Source organism: Catharus ustulatus, chromosome 2 (assembly GCF_009819885.2).
Source record: "Catharus ustulatus isolate bCatUst1 chromosome 2, bCatUst1.pri.v2, whole genome shotgun sequence".
NCBI classification, from domain to species: Eukaryota; Metazoa; Chordata; class Aves; order Passeriformes; family Turdidae; genus Catharus; species Catharus ustulatus.
Window position 1 is genome coordinate 90,995,607 of NC_046222.1, and position 18,728 is coordinate 91,014,334.

The 18,728-nt window shown below is 41.0% G+C and overlaps 1 protein-coding gene across 1 annotated transcript in view; it reads left to right on the plus strand.

The window, feature by feature from the left end:
- The window catches only part of CYFIP1 (cytoplasmic FMR1 interacting protein 1), a 76,045-nt gene that overhangs the window by 11,640 nt on the left and 45,677 nt on the right, over positions 1 to 18,728 (plus strand). The window contains exons 2-12 of the mRNA XM_033053449.2: positions 6,140 to 6,263; positions 6,828 to 6,917; positions 7,697 to 7,774; positions 8,822 to 8,923; positions 10,372 to 10,553; positions 11,599 to 11,695; positions 13,003 to 13,131; positions 14,576 to 14,680; positions 14,842 to 14,933; positions 16,166 to 16,283; positions 16,974 to 17,096. Of these exons, the coding sequence (XP_032909340.1) occupies positions 6,147 to 6,263; positions 6,828 to 6,917; positions 7,697 to 7,774; positions 8,822 to 8,923; positions 10,372 to 10,553; positions 11,599 to 11,695; positions 13,003 to 13,131; positions 14,576 to 14,680; positions 14,842 to 14,933; positions 16,166 to 16,283; positions 16,974 to 17,096 (1,233 nt within the window). The 5' untranslated portion in view covers positions 6,140 to 6,146. The remainder of the gene's footprint in view (positions 1 to 6,139; positions 6,264 to 6,827; positions 6,918 to 7,696; positions 7,775 to 8,821; positions 8,924 to 10,371; positions 10,554 to 11,598; positions 11,696 to 13,002; positions 13,132 to 14,575; positions 14,681 to 14,841; positions 14,934 to 16,165; positions 16,284 to 16,973; positions 17,097 to 18,728) is intronic.

Genomic DNA, 18,728 nt, shown 5'->3' on the forward strand with positions numbered 1-18,728 from the left:
CTTCTGCAGCACTTCATGCCAGGGCAGCATGAAGACCCAGCTGAATAAAGATGCATTCTTTGCTCTCAGGTTGGTGGGGATGTCCTGGTAGTTCATCTGAAGTTTAGCTGAAAAAAGTGTGTTCCTTTGCATCACTGTCTCTTTTATACTTTTATTTTTGTTGGAAAAGAAAGGAAGGAAATCATTGTCCCTGAACAGCCAAGCTGTTGGTTAAATGAGATGAACCTTGTCAGCCCTGCTTGGTGAGGTTGGTTGCTGCATATCCATGTGTGATACTGGTGCTGGGGGGAGGTATCATCCACAGCATTGACTGCTCACTCAGATCTTTCCCCTGCTGTGATATCAGCAAACCCCATCTTTCCTTTTCCATGGAAGTTTAATTTTCAGGGTACAAAATGAGCATGTGATAGCAATAGACACAGTTGTGTCCACCGTCTGATCTTTCCAGTATGCAGCAATGTACCAGAAGATGTACTGTAAGGAGATGACAGCAAAATGTACCTGGACGTCTTCAAGAGGGAAGCCTGCTGTCTTACTGCTCTGATGGTTGTGTGAGGATAAATCCTTAGAGATTTCAAAGTGAGGGTGCTTAGATGTCCTCAGGGTGTCAAACCTTTGGGTGAGTGATGCAAAGGAAAGAAGTGCAGTCAGCTGTGGGATTTACATTATAATTATTTTTGTTCATTTCAGGGAAGTTTAACACTGTTATTTCAACTTCCATAAGGTGAAGCAAGAATTGTCATAAAGTAAATGCCTCTGCTTGCTCTGTCTAAATCTTCAGAAGAAAAGTTGGCTTTCACTGTAGCTTGATATTCTCTATCTTTATTTTTGTACCTAAAGGACTGAATTATATTTACCAGTTTTCTGTGGGAATGTTCGCTTGACAGTCTTAGTATAGGTCATAACGACAGTTTTAAGTAATTTAAATGGCATATGTTCTTGTATTCTCCAAGAACTTTCCATTCTTTCCCTGTGTATATTCAAGATACTCAAGATACCTTTTGGGTTTTTAAAAAATTTTTGTGGTAATATGACACCAGTCTCATCATCTCCCTATTTTGTCTTATACAGCCATAACATTACATCTGATAACTTTTGTGGTGAAGGGCTTTAATTTCACCAGTAAGTAGATATCATTGAACCCAGTTATTTGAAGTAGAACTTTTATGTTGGGGATCAATATATTTTTGAAAATCAGCTGGATAGATTCATAAGACCATTAGAGGACATTTCTGGGAAGCCTTGGCCAGAGGCTAAAGAGGAACTGTGTGAGAATTTCTACACTTATAAGAAGAGCTTAATAAGGGTACAGTTTCCTAAGTTCATTTGCTTTACCCGCATTCATTTTTTTTTAACTTGTTTGCTAGCTATATCTGTTTGCTAGTTATATCTGTTGGATTGTGTGCATTGCTGGTGAGTATGTATGAGAACTATGGTACAAGTATCATTTTGCATATTTTTTCCTGTTTTAGCTATTTGTAGGCTGAGTCCCACTTAACTGTGTCACTGAAAGAAAACTTAAAAGCTTGTTATTTAACTCTCTAGAATTTGGGGGGATTTTTTTAACCTCCGAGTTTGAGAACAGGATAGTTCCAGCAGTCCTTTTTCTCACAGTGATTCTGAAATTAGTGCTCTATTCTCTGCTTTCTCAGTCCTTACCTCCTGTAGTTCTTATTTCTTCTGGTTAGTTTTCTGTTTTTTTTTTGTTTTTTTTTTGTCCAAAACATTGTCCCCAAAATTTACTCCTTTTCATATTTTCTTCTAAATAATCTGAAGCTTCAGGAGGCCCAAAAGAGCATGGCTGAGAGGTGCATGCTGGCTGTTTTCTGATATGCTTGGAATTAAGAATCTAGACCTTTTGCAAAGATTTAGACATTATTCTGTAAGGATGAAGATGTGGAAATGGTTATCTCTACTAGGGCTAACAATCATTTCCTCTAGATACCAAAGCAGTGTTGTTAGCAGGACACTGCTTACCATGCATGGCTGAGAGCAACGGTGCAGTTATGATATTTAAAAAAGGTTGCCAGCTCTTTTTTGGTGAATATTTGCAAGAATAATAATCCAGTTCTGAAGTTAAATCAAAATGTATACAATGCTAAAGGAGCCTCCTTTTTTTGGCTTGATTTTTTTTTTTTTTGGTGGACCAAATGTGACAGGCAGCTCAGTGAACTTCTCCACAGCATGAGCTCTTCTGAGCAGGTCAGGCCCATGTGGTGCTCGTCTCCTTCAGAACTGAAGAAAAAGAGAATATCCTAGTTTAAGCTAGTCTATGGCCTTGCACTAATATACTAAAAAACCCCAAACCCTGGGACTGATATTTCTTGATCCTTGGGACTTGGTACTGTGAGGCTGAAGTTCGTTTTGAGACAGGGATTTTGTTGCTTCAAAATCCAGAAAAAGGAACTGAGAATCAGCACAGGCGTTGCTGTCCCCTGCTTAGAAAGCTGTGTGTGCTCATCAAACACCAAAATTTAGCAAATTAGCTTCCTGATATATGCGATTCTCTCTCTCCTCAAGGGAGAATGTCAGATCATGAGTGTTGAATGTTCAGTAATTAAGTTGTGTATACAACCATGCATTTTTACTTTAGTGCTTTAAGGATGGGTCATAATCCAAAAATACCAAAAAGAAAAATATTATTTCAGAAGTAATGCTTACATGTCTTCTGAGAAAAGCTGTCCTGGGAAATCTAATGTGAGTACAGAACTGAAAACACAGCTTTGGAGGAATTTAGTAAGAAAAAAATTCTCAGTTTGGGTAAATGTCCCAATGTATAAATGTATAACTGTAATGATGAGTATGACTACTGAATTTTAGTCTGTTCTCTTTTATGTAAACTCCTAATCAAACTTTTTTCTTTAAAGTAGGTCTTTGAAGTTTCTTATGTTCTTTGCCATAAAGGAATCTGTTAAAATACTAGCTCTTCTGCCCAGTTATTTCATCTGTTAAAAACTCATGGCTCTTAAAGAGGCAAAGCTATCCAATTTTGTGTCTTGGGAATTTTAGCTTTTCTTATATTAATTTTTCTGAGCTTAGGGGGAGGGAAAAATCTAGTTTTGCCAGCCTTCATCACTGTACATGAGAAACAGCTGTTGTCTTTTAGCGCTTGTTTTATCAACAAAGGTAAAGAAAAGGAGAAAACCCCTGAATCAGTTCCAGCTGTCCCTGCCGTTGCTGTTGTCAAAACTCCTCTGCTCACTTCTGGGGGAGCAGAGGGGAAATGTGAATAACACCCTTGCTACTATTTCAAAGCTGGGCAGGAAGGAGCTGCTTCCTCTTTCGTGTCTTGCTAGATACTGGAGTGCAAAGGCTGGAGAGCAGGGACATTGAACTTGGCCAAGGAAACACCAGGTGTGTGGATACCTTTGGCAAAATTGCAAAGTGGAGCTGTCAGTGAGCAACCTCAGAACAGGAGGACATTTACAACTGTCTGTGCCCAGTGGCTTTTGTTTTCCTGTTTTGAAAAATGCTGATCTTTGGAAAATCATGTTGAAAGGCTTCAAAAAATGTTCCTTCCCGTGTTTCTTTTCACAACCCAGAGGGCAGCAGGAAGCTTTTGTTTCTTCCTTCTGCCCCTGACTTGTTAGTGAGAGTTTCCCAGACCTGTGCTATTAAATAGATGGCAGTGTAAGTCAGCTGGGATTTCGGGTTCTATTTTTAGATTTGTCTTCTAAGTATTAAAAACAAATCCACAGATAGTCTAATGTCTTATAGTCTGAATATCACTGATGCTGGAGGATTACTCCTGTGCAGCTGTAAATATTGAGGCCGAAAGCATGCAGGTGTGCTTTCAGAATGGGAATGTATGGGCCACATCTTCAGAATATTCTCCAGTAATGCTGAGGAAGTACAAGTCAGGAGCTTGGATTTTGTAAATGCCTTACTCTGCTCAACAGCAGGGGACCCAAGTAATTGGTGGACCATGTTTTAGGAGGAGAAGGAAGATGTGTGGATTGGACAGGGTGCTGATACTTTCCTTGCATGCAGTGACACCTCCCCTTTAACAGATAGTTGCAGTAGTTTTTGGTGTAGAATGGTGGGCCATTTTTCAGTGTGGGTTTTAGAACATTTTTTGCAGTGCTTTCTTGGAGCCATTTGCCTGTCCAGTGGGGGAGAGGGCTATGGGTCTGTTGATCATACCCCTGGCATATTCCAGAGCAGTCGCACACTGGGCATTTCTACTCTGACAGGGAGGCTAAGAGCAAGAAAAGTTTCAAGTTGGCATGAGCCTCTCAGTTAATCTGTTTTCTTTTTTAGCTAAAGCTTGATTTATAGATATTCACACTCATATATAAAGTGTCTATAGATATAGACTCATCTGTAGATGTTCTGACTTCTTGGCAGCTGAGTTTCCTCCAGGGTAAAACTGTTCAGTCTGACCTCCTCACAGAACTTTTGCCCAACCATGGAATTTTTTTTGGCATGTGTTGATTGATTGAAGGGAGGACACCACGTTCTTTACTGCTCTCTAATTTGAAAATAATTGTGGTTCTTGTGTTGGCGCTTGATCTGGGTGTAGGCAGATGTTGGGCAAACATCCTGGCACAGGTTTACCAGCCAGCACTTCTGTCAGTCCAGTCCTTCATCCCTTTTTTGGCAAGGATCACAAATTACACAATATCAGCACTGGTTTATTTATTTATTTTAACAAAGACAGATATGCTCAGGCTGTGAGCAAGGTTTGGGCTGGGCATTCAAGAAGAAACAGACCTCTGAATCTTTTTCCTGGTTGTTTATAAAGTCTTGGCAAGCTGTCTCCATATGTGGTACAATAGCTTTGCAGCAATGGCTTGGAACACGATTGGTCTCTGGAGATAGGCAGGTAATCACTCCTGTTTGCTTTCTCTCCTTGAGTTTAGGTTCTGGTTCTGTTCCTTTTTGTCAGCTGAGCACTTCCTTGGAGGTAAAGATGCTAATTTTGTGGATCTTTGTCCAGGAATCTATAATTAGGCAAGAGAAAGTGAGGAGGTGTTTCTGCCAGGCCAGTAAAAGTGTAGTGAGTGGTGGGACCACCAGCCCATACCAGCTGTCTTGCAGTGAGTTTTTATCAAAGCTGCCTTGGGATCTGCTTGTACCCTCACTGTATGTGGGAATGGAACAGGGCCACGATTCCTTGCCAAGTAGGGTACTGCTCCTCTGGGATGTGGGTCCTTGATGTTCCTTTACTCCTGGTTAGAGCTGAGGGCAGGGCTCAACTGCTTCTTGCACCATAGGTGCAATGGGGAAAAATAACTTGCAAAATAAGAGACATCTTGTTTAAAGATAATAACCTTAATGATCAATATTTTTTCACTCCACTAAGGAGAATGAGTACATCATTATATAAAAGTGGATGACTGAGTTGTTCCACCCCATGTTTTCTTCCTAAATTTTCACGTCACAGAATGGGTAAGGTTGGAAAGGACTACAGTGGCTCACCTGGTCCAGCCTCCCTACTAAAGCAGTGTCATACTGGAGCACATGGCACAGGATTGCAGCCAGACACTTCTTGAAAAGTTCCAGTGGAGGAGACTCTACAGTTTCTCTGGGCAACCTGTTCCAGTGCTTGACCACTGGTCACAGATAACCCATATTTCTTCCCATTGCTGTTCTTGTTTCAAAACCCCAGGCAGTGGTAGCAGTCAAAGGTTTATGGAGATTTCTGTGGCCCTGAGGGGTCTAGCATCAGCTACCCAAAGCAGATTTGGATGTTCTGGGACATGAAACACTGGAGACTGCTGGTGCCTTTTGACAGCCTGGTCTCCTGAAGATAATGTGGTTGTAGAAGCTGTAGTACATAAAGTTTTGAAAGCACATTGGCTCAAAACTGAGCGTTAGAATCATTCTTTCCTGTATTTTTGGTGTGTTTCTGGTTGGTGTCCAGCAGTGGGGAAGGAGAAATATTTCTCAAGTCCTAAAAATAAGGACAAAACTCGAAAGTTTAAATAAAACTTGTATTTGAAAATCAACTTAGTTTCTGTTTGAGTGTTTCCCTTCTGTTTTGGTTGAAGGGAAACTTCCCATTTCCCACAATATTATAAATAGTTGCCTGCTCTTCATGTTACTCATTTGCTTACTGTGTATATAGTAACATATACAGTTATATCCATGTGTATACATCTACATAGTGATATGTATGTATGTGTTTTTTAACCAGGTGCAAAATGACTGCTCAAGTAACTCTGGAGGATGCCTTGTCCAATGTGGATCTCTTGGAGGAATTACCATTGCCGGATCAGCAACCATGTATTGAGCCTCCACCATCATCTCTTCTTTACCAGGTATTTTCTCATGATAGGAAAAAGTTTTTCCATTTCCCAGTGCTGTTAAGAAAGAGTATGTTTTGCCCAAAACCCCAAGTGTGTTTTATTGGCAATATATATGAAAATTCTTTTCCTAGAATCATAGAATGGTTTGGGTTGGAAGGGTCTTTAAAGACCATCTAGTCCAACCCCTCTGTCACGGGCAGGAACACCTTCCACTAGACCAGGTTGCTCAAAGCCCTATCCAGCCTGGCCTTGAAGACTTCCAGGGATGAGTCAGCCACAACTTCTCTGAGCAACCTGTTTCAGTGCTTCACCACCCTCACAGTCAATAATTTCTTGGTAATACCTAATCTAAACCTACTCTTAGTTTGAATCCATTCCCATTTGTCCTTTCACTACATGCTACTGTACAAAGTTCCTCTCCAGCTCTCGTGCAGGACCCCTTTAGGTCCTGGATGTTGCCATAAGGTCTTCCAGAGCCTTCTGTCTCCAGGCTGAAAAATGCCAGGTTCTCAGTTTTTCCTTGTAGGAACGATGCTGCTACTGAAGACTTAATTCCATGTTTACCTCTCTCTGCAGCCAAACTTCAACACTAATTTTGAAGACAGAAATGCATTTGTCACTGGTATTGCAAGATACATTGAGCAAGCTACAGTCCATTCTAGCATGGTGAGTAGATGTTCTGATAGACACTTTTGTATTATTAGAATAAAAGGAGGGGAATAGTTCTTCTTGCAGTTCATTGTAAGAATTATGGTCACAGAAAACAGGTTATCTACAACGCACTTCCAGGAGGAGGTAAAATGAAAAAATGTGTGGCTTTTTTTTTTTTCAAATATGCTACATAAAAATTTTTTGAATTACCTTTCCTCTTGAGCAACTAATGTTGTTAGTTGCTTTCATGGCATTCTTGGAAAATTAGGAATAATATGTTTTATAATTCTAGAGGCCAGTTCACAAATGGTGGAATGGGCAGATAAAACACCTGGGTACATGGTACTGAAAATTATTTATGTTTACATCAATCTACTTTTACTCCTTTACCTGTTTTGATTGTTTGGATATTGTACCTTTCCTCTGCCATGTAAAAAGTTGTTCTACATATGCTGACTCTTTCATCCTTTGAACATTACACCTGGAGTCCCTGAGTTTAAAAGGAAGAATAAACACCATCCCATCACCCTGCTCTACCCCAAAATTAGCATTTCAATTTATACTTATAGATCACAGTGTCATTAGTTTTGGGAAGAAAGAACAACACATAAACTAGTCTCATCTGGGGAGATCATCATTGATGATGTATCATTTCAGCATGCAATATATATGTGTTTGTACATATACATTCTGATAATAGGTTCATTTGGGCAAGGGCTTGGAATGATAAAAGATACATGGATATAATCCTTTTGTATTACAATTCCTAATTATATTGGGTGTCTTCCCTACAGAATGAAATGTTAGAAGAAGGTCAGGAATATGCAATCATGTTATACACATGGAGAAGCTGCTCAAGAGCCATTCCCCAGGTAATGGATGAAAACTCTACTGTTATGCAGCATGGGAACTTCTGTCTTGTTTCAGTGTGGAGTTACACAGAAAGAGATTTGTCAGTGAGATCCAAAACGAAGTCTACTTTGATTCCTGAATTGTTTAGCTGGGCGTGCCATAGAACAGTGTCTTTTAGCACTTGGGGACCAGTTACACTTTATTTTTTTTTTTTTTTAAAGGCATTTATAGCAGTACCTCATGGGGTTTGTGACAGTCTTACTTTTTGGTTCAAGAGTAGTACAGAAGTAATGTGCTTTAAAGGGAAGATTTTTGATTGTGGGATCTGCTTGAGGTCAACTTTTCATTTAAGAGAATGGGCTCTTCCCACTCTCCAGCTTAGTACTTACATTCAAAACAGGTGGCATAGCATGTAACAAGTAACATTCAGGTTAAACATGTAAGTTGCTAGATACTACCAAGAAGATAACCACTTTCTAAAGGTCAAGAGCTACACAGTGCTTTCTTGATCTGTATACAAAAAATGTCTGCTATGAATAGGGCACAAGTCAGCTTCAAGTGTTTGGGAGTGGCTGTACAGGAGTGGGGTGGGAAGAGTATTGAGACGCGTCAGAAAACTGAAGAAAATTATTACCATGAGTTGACGCCTTCCTTTTTTACGAATTTGTAACGCAATTATTTTTATACTGAAATGCAAGGAAGGCTTATCCTATGGTTTAAATATTTAGAGTGGAGGTCAGGTAACCTGTTTTAATTTACAGTTCTGGCCCTGTTTTAGTGCATGATTTTGAGCAAGTGGCTTAATGTGAAAGGTTACACCCTACACACACTACAAATGTGTTTGACAACTAAATTACTTGCTGTAAAGTAGTAGGAAAATTTTAGATTGTTTTGGGGTTTTTTTGTACACAATAAAGCTTAGAAGATTAGCTTAGGATTACCAAACGTGGAAATTTTTGTCTTTAAGTTTGTCTCTTTAGGATAATAATGCATTTTATCAGGATCTTAATTGCTGAAACTTTATCAGGCAAAATTCCAGGTATAACAACCTCTTTAATTATCCACAGGTCAAGTGCAATGAGCAGCCTAACAGAGTAGAAATTTATGAGAAAACTGTGGAAGTTCTGGAGCCAGAAGTCACAAAACTGATGAATTTTATGTATTTTCAGGTAAAAGAAATGGAAACAGAATTTTTCATTAGGCTTGTAATTTTATATGTCTGCTTTGTATAATTCATATCATGTGCTCAGGTACTGAACCTAATCACTATATGTTAGAAAAAACACACCATATTCTCTCACAGAAGGGCAGAATTTTTAAGGCCTATCTTAAAAACTTGAGTCAATCTCCATTAAGACTTTCAACATAAAATAAAACGTTATTGCATATAGTCCCTATGCAACACATGGGGACAGAGATCGGTCACTTTAGGAAGAAAGGAAATAGAAATATAATCTGTTCCACTTGTATAATAAGAACAGTACAGAAACCATTTGCTGAGGAATGAGGGATCCACAAGCCTGAAAAGCAGAGCAGCAGGTGCAACTTTGCTATGGTGATTCATAAATGAGGCAAGCTAACCCAGTTGTTGTGACCTGCCAGCCACCCGAGCTAGAGAATAGCAGTCTGTCTTGCCTGCTCCTCCCTCCTGGCAGCTTGCCATCTATTTCAATGGACTCAGGCATTATTCAGAGATGGAGCAACTAGAGCCTCTGAGGCCTGGAGCACACAGAAAGGCGGAGATTGTTTGCACTCAGTACGACCCCCGCTTGGGGAAGACAACAGGAAATGTTACATTTCATTCAATCTCTTTTCATTCAAGCAGATTAGAGCTCTAGAGTCAGAGCAGATTCCTTTTTTTATTTGAAGTTACTGTCTTTTTTGTATTTGTAATCTCCATCTGAAATGGCCCTGGTGTGCACTTGGAAATAAGCCCTCAAGCATGTGCCAGGATGACTTAAGAGAGCTGGCATGTACAGTGTGCTGTGGATTTTTGTTTGTTTATTTGAAGGGAGCATTCCTTTAATTTACCTTTTAATTCATATATACTTCCTCACTAAAGAGCATGAAATCCCTTTTTTCTGAGGGATTTTAAACTTCATAGAATCACAGAATAGTTTGAGTTGGAAAGAGTCTTGAAAACCATATAATCCAACCCCCCTGCAATGAAAAAGGGGCATTTTCGACTAGATCAAAACCCCATCGAACCTGACCTTAAACACTCTCAGGGATGGAGCATCCCCACTTTTTCTGGGCAGCCGGTTCCAGTGCCTCACCACCCTCATTGTAAAAAACTTCTTCCTTATATCCAGTCTAAACTGACCCTCTTTTAGTTTAAAAAACAGTACCCCTTGCCTTATTCTTTATTTGTACTTTTAGTTACTTTTATCTGCGAAGAACTTTGGCTCTTGTGTCAGGCAAAAATCACTGGTGACACTTGCAGCACGCATCAAGTAGACAGAGGAGGACCTGAAAGGCCTGTACTCATGCCTTACTAGTTTTGCGTGCTTTAAACATTTTTCTGCTTCACTGGACCAGTTCTAGGTACATGATGAAACTTTTTGCCTGGAAATGTCATGGCTTTTACTCCCTGTTTTCTGTCTTTTCCCCCCTTTAGAGAAACGCAATTGAACGGTTTTGTGGGGAGGTGAGACGCTTGTGCCACGCGGAGAGAAGGAAGGACTTTGTGTCTGAAGCCTATCTGATCACACTGGGCAAATTCATCAACATGTTTGCGGTGTTGGATGAGTTGAAAAATATGAAGTGCAGTGTGAAGAACGACCACTCAGCCTACAAGCGGTAAGTGGCAAGGGGCAGCAGGACCCGGCTTTGCTGCCAGGATTCAGGTCTCCCACAAGATGGCAGCAGTTGCTTTTTTTCTGACACCTTTTTCTTCAAAAATAGTCTGCACATGTGGGACAAGCTACCTTGATGGCTTGACTGCAGTTAAGCAATTGAGCATGTCTGTTTTCTTTGTGCTGTTCTTCCTGCAATAAAAGGTTTTTCTGCCTTTAATACCAGGTTGTCAAATACTTATGTCTTGGTATATGCTAAATGTAATGCATATACTTTGTTCAGTAAAGCTTCTGTTTGTAAGTTAGAGAGGAAGCTGGCTTTCTGGTCACTTGTGCTACTCCTGTTCTGATCTATTCTGTTCTTAGCATCCACTTTTGACATTTGTAGCTGAAAGTTATACTTGTTAACATGTTTCAGCTTTGCTGTTCAAAATCGTTGTGATTGCAGGTATAGCAATCACAAGAGGGTGAGATACCTGTGGCCAGTTTTTGTACTCGACCTACCAGATGGTATCAGGTATCTTCTGTTGAACATAGTGGTCAGAGAGCAGCAGGGCAAGACAGCCTTTATGCGAGTTCTAGCATCTGTGGTCCTGCATAGAGAAAACTATTCAATGACTAGCCAAATTTATCTCTGTTCCTTCTACTTATGTGAGATTTAGTTTCTACCTCCACCTGTTGTAGTTGTTGTGCCTGGAGATCTCTTAAACTTACTTGGTTTGCCTTTCTTTTTCTTTGGAGTGTGTTTCTGGAGGCCAAACACTTGTTTTCTGGAAAACTGACTTTTTCTGGGTTGTTGAGTGGCTTAGATCTATAGAGGCACAGCTGCACCCATTTGAAGGATACAGCCAATGTTTTTTCATCTGTGTTTTATTGGATCTTCTAAGTAGGGGTGTAGTGAGGAATTTGAGATAATTTATCCAAAATAAACTGGTTTACTAAGTCCATCTCTCTCTTCGAGTGAACTTTTAATTTTATTTTTGAGGAGTTAGATTTACTTACAAGCAGTCCTAGCCAAGGGAAATACAATTTTTCTTCTTTTTTTAAAGAGCTGCTCAGTTCCTGCGGAAAATGGCAGATCCTCAGTCCATTCAAGAGTCTCAGAACCTTTCCATGTTTCTTGCCAACCACAACAAGATAACACAAGTAAGCTTGAATTGTCTTCTTGCAAGTTACAGTAGTTTCACGAATACAAGCCGCACGGATTATAAGCCGCACTTCCGGTGCCTCGACAATGTTGCTGTCTTTGACAATAGATAAGCCGCACCCCGAATATTAGCCGCACTTTCGTTCGTCGCGAGAATCCATGCGCAGCTTTCACAAATTGGCCAATTAGTAACAGGATCGCGGCATAGCGGGCTTTACTGGCTCGGGGCGGGGCCAGGAAGGCTCGGCCCGCTCATGGTTGCCGACGGGGCCGGGTAGCCCAGCTCAGCGCCACGGCTCGGCGGGGCTGGCCGGGTGGTGCTGCCGCTGCCGCCGGGCTCGCTGGCCCCCCTCTCCCGTCAGCACCGCCCCGCTGCCACGTTCCCTAGCCCTGCCGGCGGGCTGCCGCCGCCGCCGCCCGGCTCGCTGGCCGCGCCGAGTTCCCTAGCCCTGCCGGCGGCCTGCCGCCGCCGCCGCCCGGCTCGCTGGCCGCGCCGCGTTCCCTAGCCCTGCCGGCGGCCTGCCGCCGCCCGGCTCGGCGGCCGCGCCGCGTTCCCTAGCCCTGCCGGCGGCCTGCCGCCGCCGCCGCCCGGCTCGGCGGCCGTGCCGCGTTCCCTAGCCCTGCCGGCGGCCTGCCGCCGCCCGGCTCGGCGGCCGCGCCGCGTTCCCTAGCCCTGCCGGCGGGCCAGCCACTGCCGCCGCTGCCAGGCTCGCCGGCCGCCCCCTCCCATCTGCACCGCCGCCGCGTTTCCTCGCCCTGGCCGGCACTGCAGGCCCCCGCACCGCCGGGCTCCCCCACGCTGCTGGCCCCGATTCTGCTGGGCTTCCCCCGCTGCCAGGCAGCCCCACCCGTCGGCCTTCCTGCTTCTGCCATGCTCCCCTGCACTGCTAGCCCCAGTTCTCCCGGGCTCCCCCGCCCTACTGACCCGGCTCTGCCGCCCCCCCTGCCCCGCCCTGCTGGCTCAGGCTCTGCCGCCCGCCCCCACACTGCTGGCCCCGCCTCTGCCAGGCTTTCCCACCTCAGCCGGGGCCGGCCGGGCTCCAGCTTGGCTTGGGGCTGCCGCGGGCTCTCACTTCCGTGTTGGCAGCTTTTAGAATTTTGTTAATGTATTAGCCGCCCCGGAATATTAGCCGCACTTCCGGGTTTCCACCAAAATTTTGGTCAAATTGGTGCGGCTTGTATTCGTGAAATTACTGTACCTAATGCTTTGCAAAAGTATTAAAATAAAGCTCTTACAGTTTGGTAGTAACTTTTTTCCCAGTGAGTGTAACTAGTTAACTAATATACTTCTCCTTTTTTTCTCCAGTCTTTGCAGCAGCAGTTGGAGGTGATTGTTGGCTATGAAGAGCTGCTTGCAGATATTGTGAATTTGTGTGTGGACTACTATGAAAACAAAATGTATCTAACACCCAGTGAGAAACATATGCTTTTGAAAGTAGGTTTCTTTTGAGTACAATATAAAAAAAAAAAAAAAATGAGGCAGGCCACAGGTGTTTGAATTCCAGATTGTTTCTGGTTGGTTTTGTTTTTTTAAAAAGAACCAGATTAAGCAAATAATTCAAATTACTGCTTTTCCCCATCATTGTCTTTTTGTTGTATTACACGCTGAAATTATTTGAAAGCTTTTAATCCATTTTTGTCATTCATAAATCAAAGTTGACCCATTTGAACTGCATCCAATTCTATGGAATTGTGTTTCTATGTAGTATAATGACAGGAGAAAGGAGCTACTGCATTTTATTTTAGATACGTGGCAAGATTGTTTCAGAAGCTTTTGGAAGTGAGGCTATGTATCAAATATTTCAGGGAACAAGTATCTTGAAATTAGGATTAATAAACCAGTTTAGTTAGCTGGAGTATCTACCTGTAATAAGAGGGTGCTGGGCAGCGTGAGATGTGTCTGATATTATCAGTGGAAGAAAAGATAGAGAGTAAGAGGTAAAAATCTGCCTAATGGCAAATATTTTGAGTCACTTCGAAGTTTAACCTTTGAAGAGTTCTGTTTTTTAGGGGTAAATGAAAGTTTTCTAAAACCACACATGAACTCTAGAGTATTTATGTTCTATCTACAAGGGTGCCCAGTGTGACTTTTGTATTTAGGCCTTTGGTTCAGTATAGATGCTGAGCACACAGTAAGTTGCTCTGCTTTCCTCCTGTAAATACTAAATAGAATCACAGAATATGCTGAGTTGGGAGGGACCCACAAAGATCATCGAGTCCAGCTGCTTGCCCTGCAGAGGCTCATCCCCAGGGGTCACATCATGTACCTGAGGGTATTGTCCAAACACTTCTTGAACTCTGTCAGGCTGGTGCTGTGACCACTGTCCTGGGGAGCTGTTCCAATGCCCGACCACCCTCTGGAACCTTTTTCTGATAAATTTCTAACCTCATGTTAATTAAATACTTTGGACAAAATGTAATTAGATTTTTTTTGTGCTTCTGACCTCTTGTGTGTGTAATTCAGAGAGGCACTGAAAGCCAGAAAAGCAGTCACTCAGAGATGTTACATCTAAATTTCTGTTACCAAATCAGTTTGCGTGTACAGAATTTGAATAAAATAGAAGTGAAAAGAAAAGCTCTAAAATTAGCGAGACTCTTGTTTCAGTGAGATTTTGGTATTTTTATGCTAAACCTTTATACAAACAAGCAGCATCTTTTAAGGGTAGCTGATCAGGCTGATGTTAATCTAAAAACTGCTAATACAGGTGAAAAAGAATAGTACAGAAATTTATGTATTTGAAAATATATTCTGTTTGAAGGAGGTTGGGTGTTTCAGGACTGGTTTTAAAATGTTACTTTTTGAATTATATGAAGAACAGACGGACAGGTTTTTACTTCTGAGTTGCTTTTGTGGAAGATTTATATTTTTCCTTTTTCAGGTGATGGGCTTTGGATTATACCTGATGGATGGAAGTGTCAGTAACATCTATAAATTGGATGCAAAGAAAAGGATAAATTTAGCCAAGATAGACAAGTACTTTAAGGTTGGTTAAGATGTGATTTTAAAGGTAGTTTCTCTTGCATTTTACATATATTTAAATAGAAAAAAAGATCACTTTGGGTTATAATATGGGTAACTAATGGTTTCCTTTCACTACAATTTGTGTTACTAATTTGTCTAATCTGATTTGTTCCCTGTGTACAGCAGTTGCAGGTTGTCCCACTGTTTGGTGACATGCAGATTGAACTTGCAAGATACATTAAGACCAGTGCCCATTATGAGGAAAATAAATCCAGGTAGGAAGGAGAAAGAAACAGAATGGAGCATCTGGGATGGGGAAGATCTGACCATTGGAGTATATTTTCATACTCACCTGTTAGTCCATGGGTCTGTGGTAATTAATAGGATTTTCATCATCTTTTTGGTGTGGGTATTTCACTATTAATGTAATTCATGTAATGGATACAAGTGGAGAAGCATGATTTAAAAACCTTTCTATGCTGCTGAGCTCATTCTTGTATCTGTGACGTTTCTTATCACTTGGGTTGTAAGAAATTAATTTTATCTTACACTAATTTAGTTTTTATTTTTTCCTTTAAATATGAAACTTTCTTTAAAAGAAATGAAGGATTTTACTAAGAAAGGTGAGCAGTAGTAGTGCATGGGTTAATAGGCATGTGTACATTGTACATGGAGCAGAAACTTAGTTTGTATCCCCCCTATTTTTTTTTTGGCTAGGTGTGCAGCACAATAAAATGGTGGGAAAATGCAACCAGTTGTGGCATTAATGGTTCCATGGTTTTTTGTTATTGCTTTGTTTTAGTGAACCTTTCTGTGCTCCTGCAAGACCTTTGCCTCCATGCAGTTACATGTATTTAGAATGTTGTGCTTTGCATTTTTATTCCTGCAGAAAAAGAACGCATAACTTGCATGTAATTGCTAAGAGAAAATCAATGGCAATAGGCCTACTGAGCTACTAAAAATATGAGGCTATTTAACATGACATTCTTGGTAGCATGTTTTTTGTGTGCCTCTTCATAACATGTTAATAGTACTTGATAATGCCTTTTTTATAGTTGGGAGCATACTAGACACTCTTCAGAGTTCAACAATAATAAACAAAGAAATATCTGCAGGTGGCTAGATGTATCTTACAGCCTATACCTGTACTTCTGCCCTACCTTTTAGTTCTTTTTGGTCTTCTTCCTAAGTGCCCTTGAAGAGAGATGCTGGTTTGTATTTCATAGCAGCAGCTTTTAAAAAATAAAAAACTCCCAAAACAGACACAGTTTTTTTTCTTAAGACTTGGAAGAAATGCTGTTTGAACTCAGAAGGGCAGTTTGTCACTAATGGCTTGTGCAGGGGTAGAGGTAGAGCGAAGAGAGGAAAAGCCTCAAACAGCAGGGAAGGAAAATGTGTTAAAAAAAAAAAAAAAAGCAGTGCATTGTGGATCTTTCTTTGCAGTATTAATTGTGCTGTTTATTGTCAAAACTTATTTAGGTGTGGTTTTTTTTTTCTTCTGAACCAGATGGACATGCACATCTTCCAGCAGCAGTCCCCAGTACAATATTTGTGAGCAGATGATCCAAATCAGAGAAGACCATATGCGTTTCATATCTGAACTGGCTCGTTACAGCAACAGTGAGGTGAGTGGGGTTAGAGCTGCATGTGCAAATTGCATGTCACTCATTAACAGTTACTATTAAGTATCTGAAAAACAGGTAAATCTCAGGCTAACTAAATGACAAAGCTTGGCCACCTGAGTCAAGAAAAGCTGGCTGCAGGTCTAATCCCCATTCTCTGAATTATATTTGCACTATTTAAATTTAACATACTAATGACTCATTATACAAACTCTAACATCCTTCTACCTCTTTCTCTCTATGTATCTCAGATTTATCCTAGAAATTTTGGTATGTCTCATTTAGAATATGTTGTCTAGTCCTTACTCCAAACAGGTGCTTGTAACAGTTTAAACTAAGTTAAGAGATCAGAAAAGAATACAGAAATGCGTATGTATACATACACTCATACATATATAGTATACAGAGACAACAAATAGCTATGTATATTGTATATAATTGATTTCTTGAATTCATCTGCAACAATATTGTGATCATTAGGGGTACCAGTGATTTCCATCTTGACCAAAATCTGTGAAGTTTCATAAGTCTCTAGAAGAAAAATCTGATGCTAGATGGTAAAGCAGGTGTTGGTATATGATGCTGTTTTAGTGCTTCAATCAATTTAGAAATTTGGTTGTGGATGCTGAATACAGCATGTTCTGATGTGGAATTGAGTGTGGATTTTTTTGGTTTTTTTTTAATAATGTCTAGGTGGTAACTGGGTCTGGTCGACAGGAAGCTCAAAAAACAGATGCGGAATATCGGAAGCTGTTTGATCTCTCTCTCCAAGGCCTGCAGCTTCTCTCCCAGTGGAGTGCCCATGTCATGGAAGTGGTATGTAATGTGGGAAATAAAACCAGATGAAAAAGAGGTGACTTGGTGAGGTTAGACAGAATGAAATAGCTTTGCTTTACTGGACTGAAAAATGCATGCTGTGTTTTCAAAGGGTCACAGAATATTCTGAGTTGGAAGGGACCCAACAAGAATCTTGTTCCCTTAGTTTCGCTCTTCCTTCTTCCTTCACTCCTTTTCTTCTGCTTCAAACCTCATTCCTAGAGGATGGCACATGAAGTTCTCAGACTGTAGGAGTAATGTAACTGCTTGGAAGATCGAGTAGCTCGTAGCTCACACAGTACCTTCAACTTGTTCTATTTAATGGATAGGCTGTCACCTGTGAGCCTTCATCAGATGTTTTAATATCACTCTTAATACAAACATTTTGTAGACTAAGACTTCATCATTTCCTTCTAAACATTGTTTAAAATTATATTGTTAGAAACATCTGTGCTGACAGCTCCAACTGGCTGTGTTTAGACATCACCGCTGAGTAAATTGGAGCATTTATGGTTTTAGCACACAAAAATGGATGGAAGCGCTCCCATTGGCTTTAGATTGGGCTTTTGGTCAAAAGGAAAGTACAGGAAAAGGAAAATGTGAGAGGAGATGAGGGAGGGGAAATAAAGAATGTGCTGAGTTTCTCTATATTGTAATAGTGTATTTTAAAAACAGATGCCAGTTAGAAAAGTGAATGAGCTTTTTTTCCAATAAGGAGCTGCTTAAGGCAGAAATTGAAGAGGAGGATGCAGGAGTCCTTGTGCTGCAGACATTGGATGAAGCTGTGTACCTTAGCTGTACCAAAACATGTCCTAGGAGGAGTTGAAATGTGACTTGCTGTATGAGAGGAGTCAGACTTGCTCCTCTTCTGCCTCAGATGTCTCAGGGAGCATGAAATAATTTGTACTGTGCAACTCCAGTGCAGTCACAGTGGGCATAGCTGGAGAACCAATCTTCTCTCTCATTTTTATTTTTAACTGCCTCTTTTAAAAGCCAGTAGATGAGTCATGCTTTTCCCTGTATTATCCTATTCCTATTTAAGTCCACAGTGTGTTGAGTGGTGAAAATCTTGTTCTTTTCTCTTCATAAGAGAAGTTCCTGTCATCTATTCCTTGCCTCTGCAGCTCCTAGACTTGTACCCTTTCTGTCATCACAAGTTGCTGCATGCAGAGTCTCTTCACAGTGAAAATCTTCCTATGTTATTACATCTCTGAAGGAAGTATCGCGTTCTTAGCTCTGTTTCTATCCTAGTCATTCCAGGACAAACTTTCTCTGAGCATCACAGCAGGTTTTTTGGCTATTCTCACTACTTTTCATTGTCTTTCTAGTTTGTATGGATTCCCATAAATACTTCTCATCTAAGTTCAAGTTTGTGTTCACCTTCTTCCTGTCCTACTGAGAATTTATTCTGATATGAAATATCCTAATTATTTTCCTGTCTTCACCTTCACTGAGTATCCATGAACCTAGCTACATGCGTCATGTTCAGATAAAAACTCATAGCATATGTTTGTTGTGCATCTTAACCCTGTCAGTTTAATGCCTCTAAAAAGCTAAATCTTTGTTTAATCATTTCCCCAGTGTCTTTGTAGCATTCAGGTTGCAGGGTGTGATGCTCCCCTTTGCCATAGG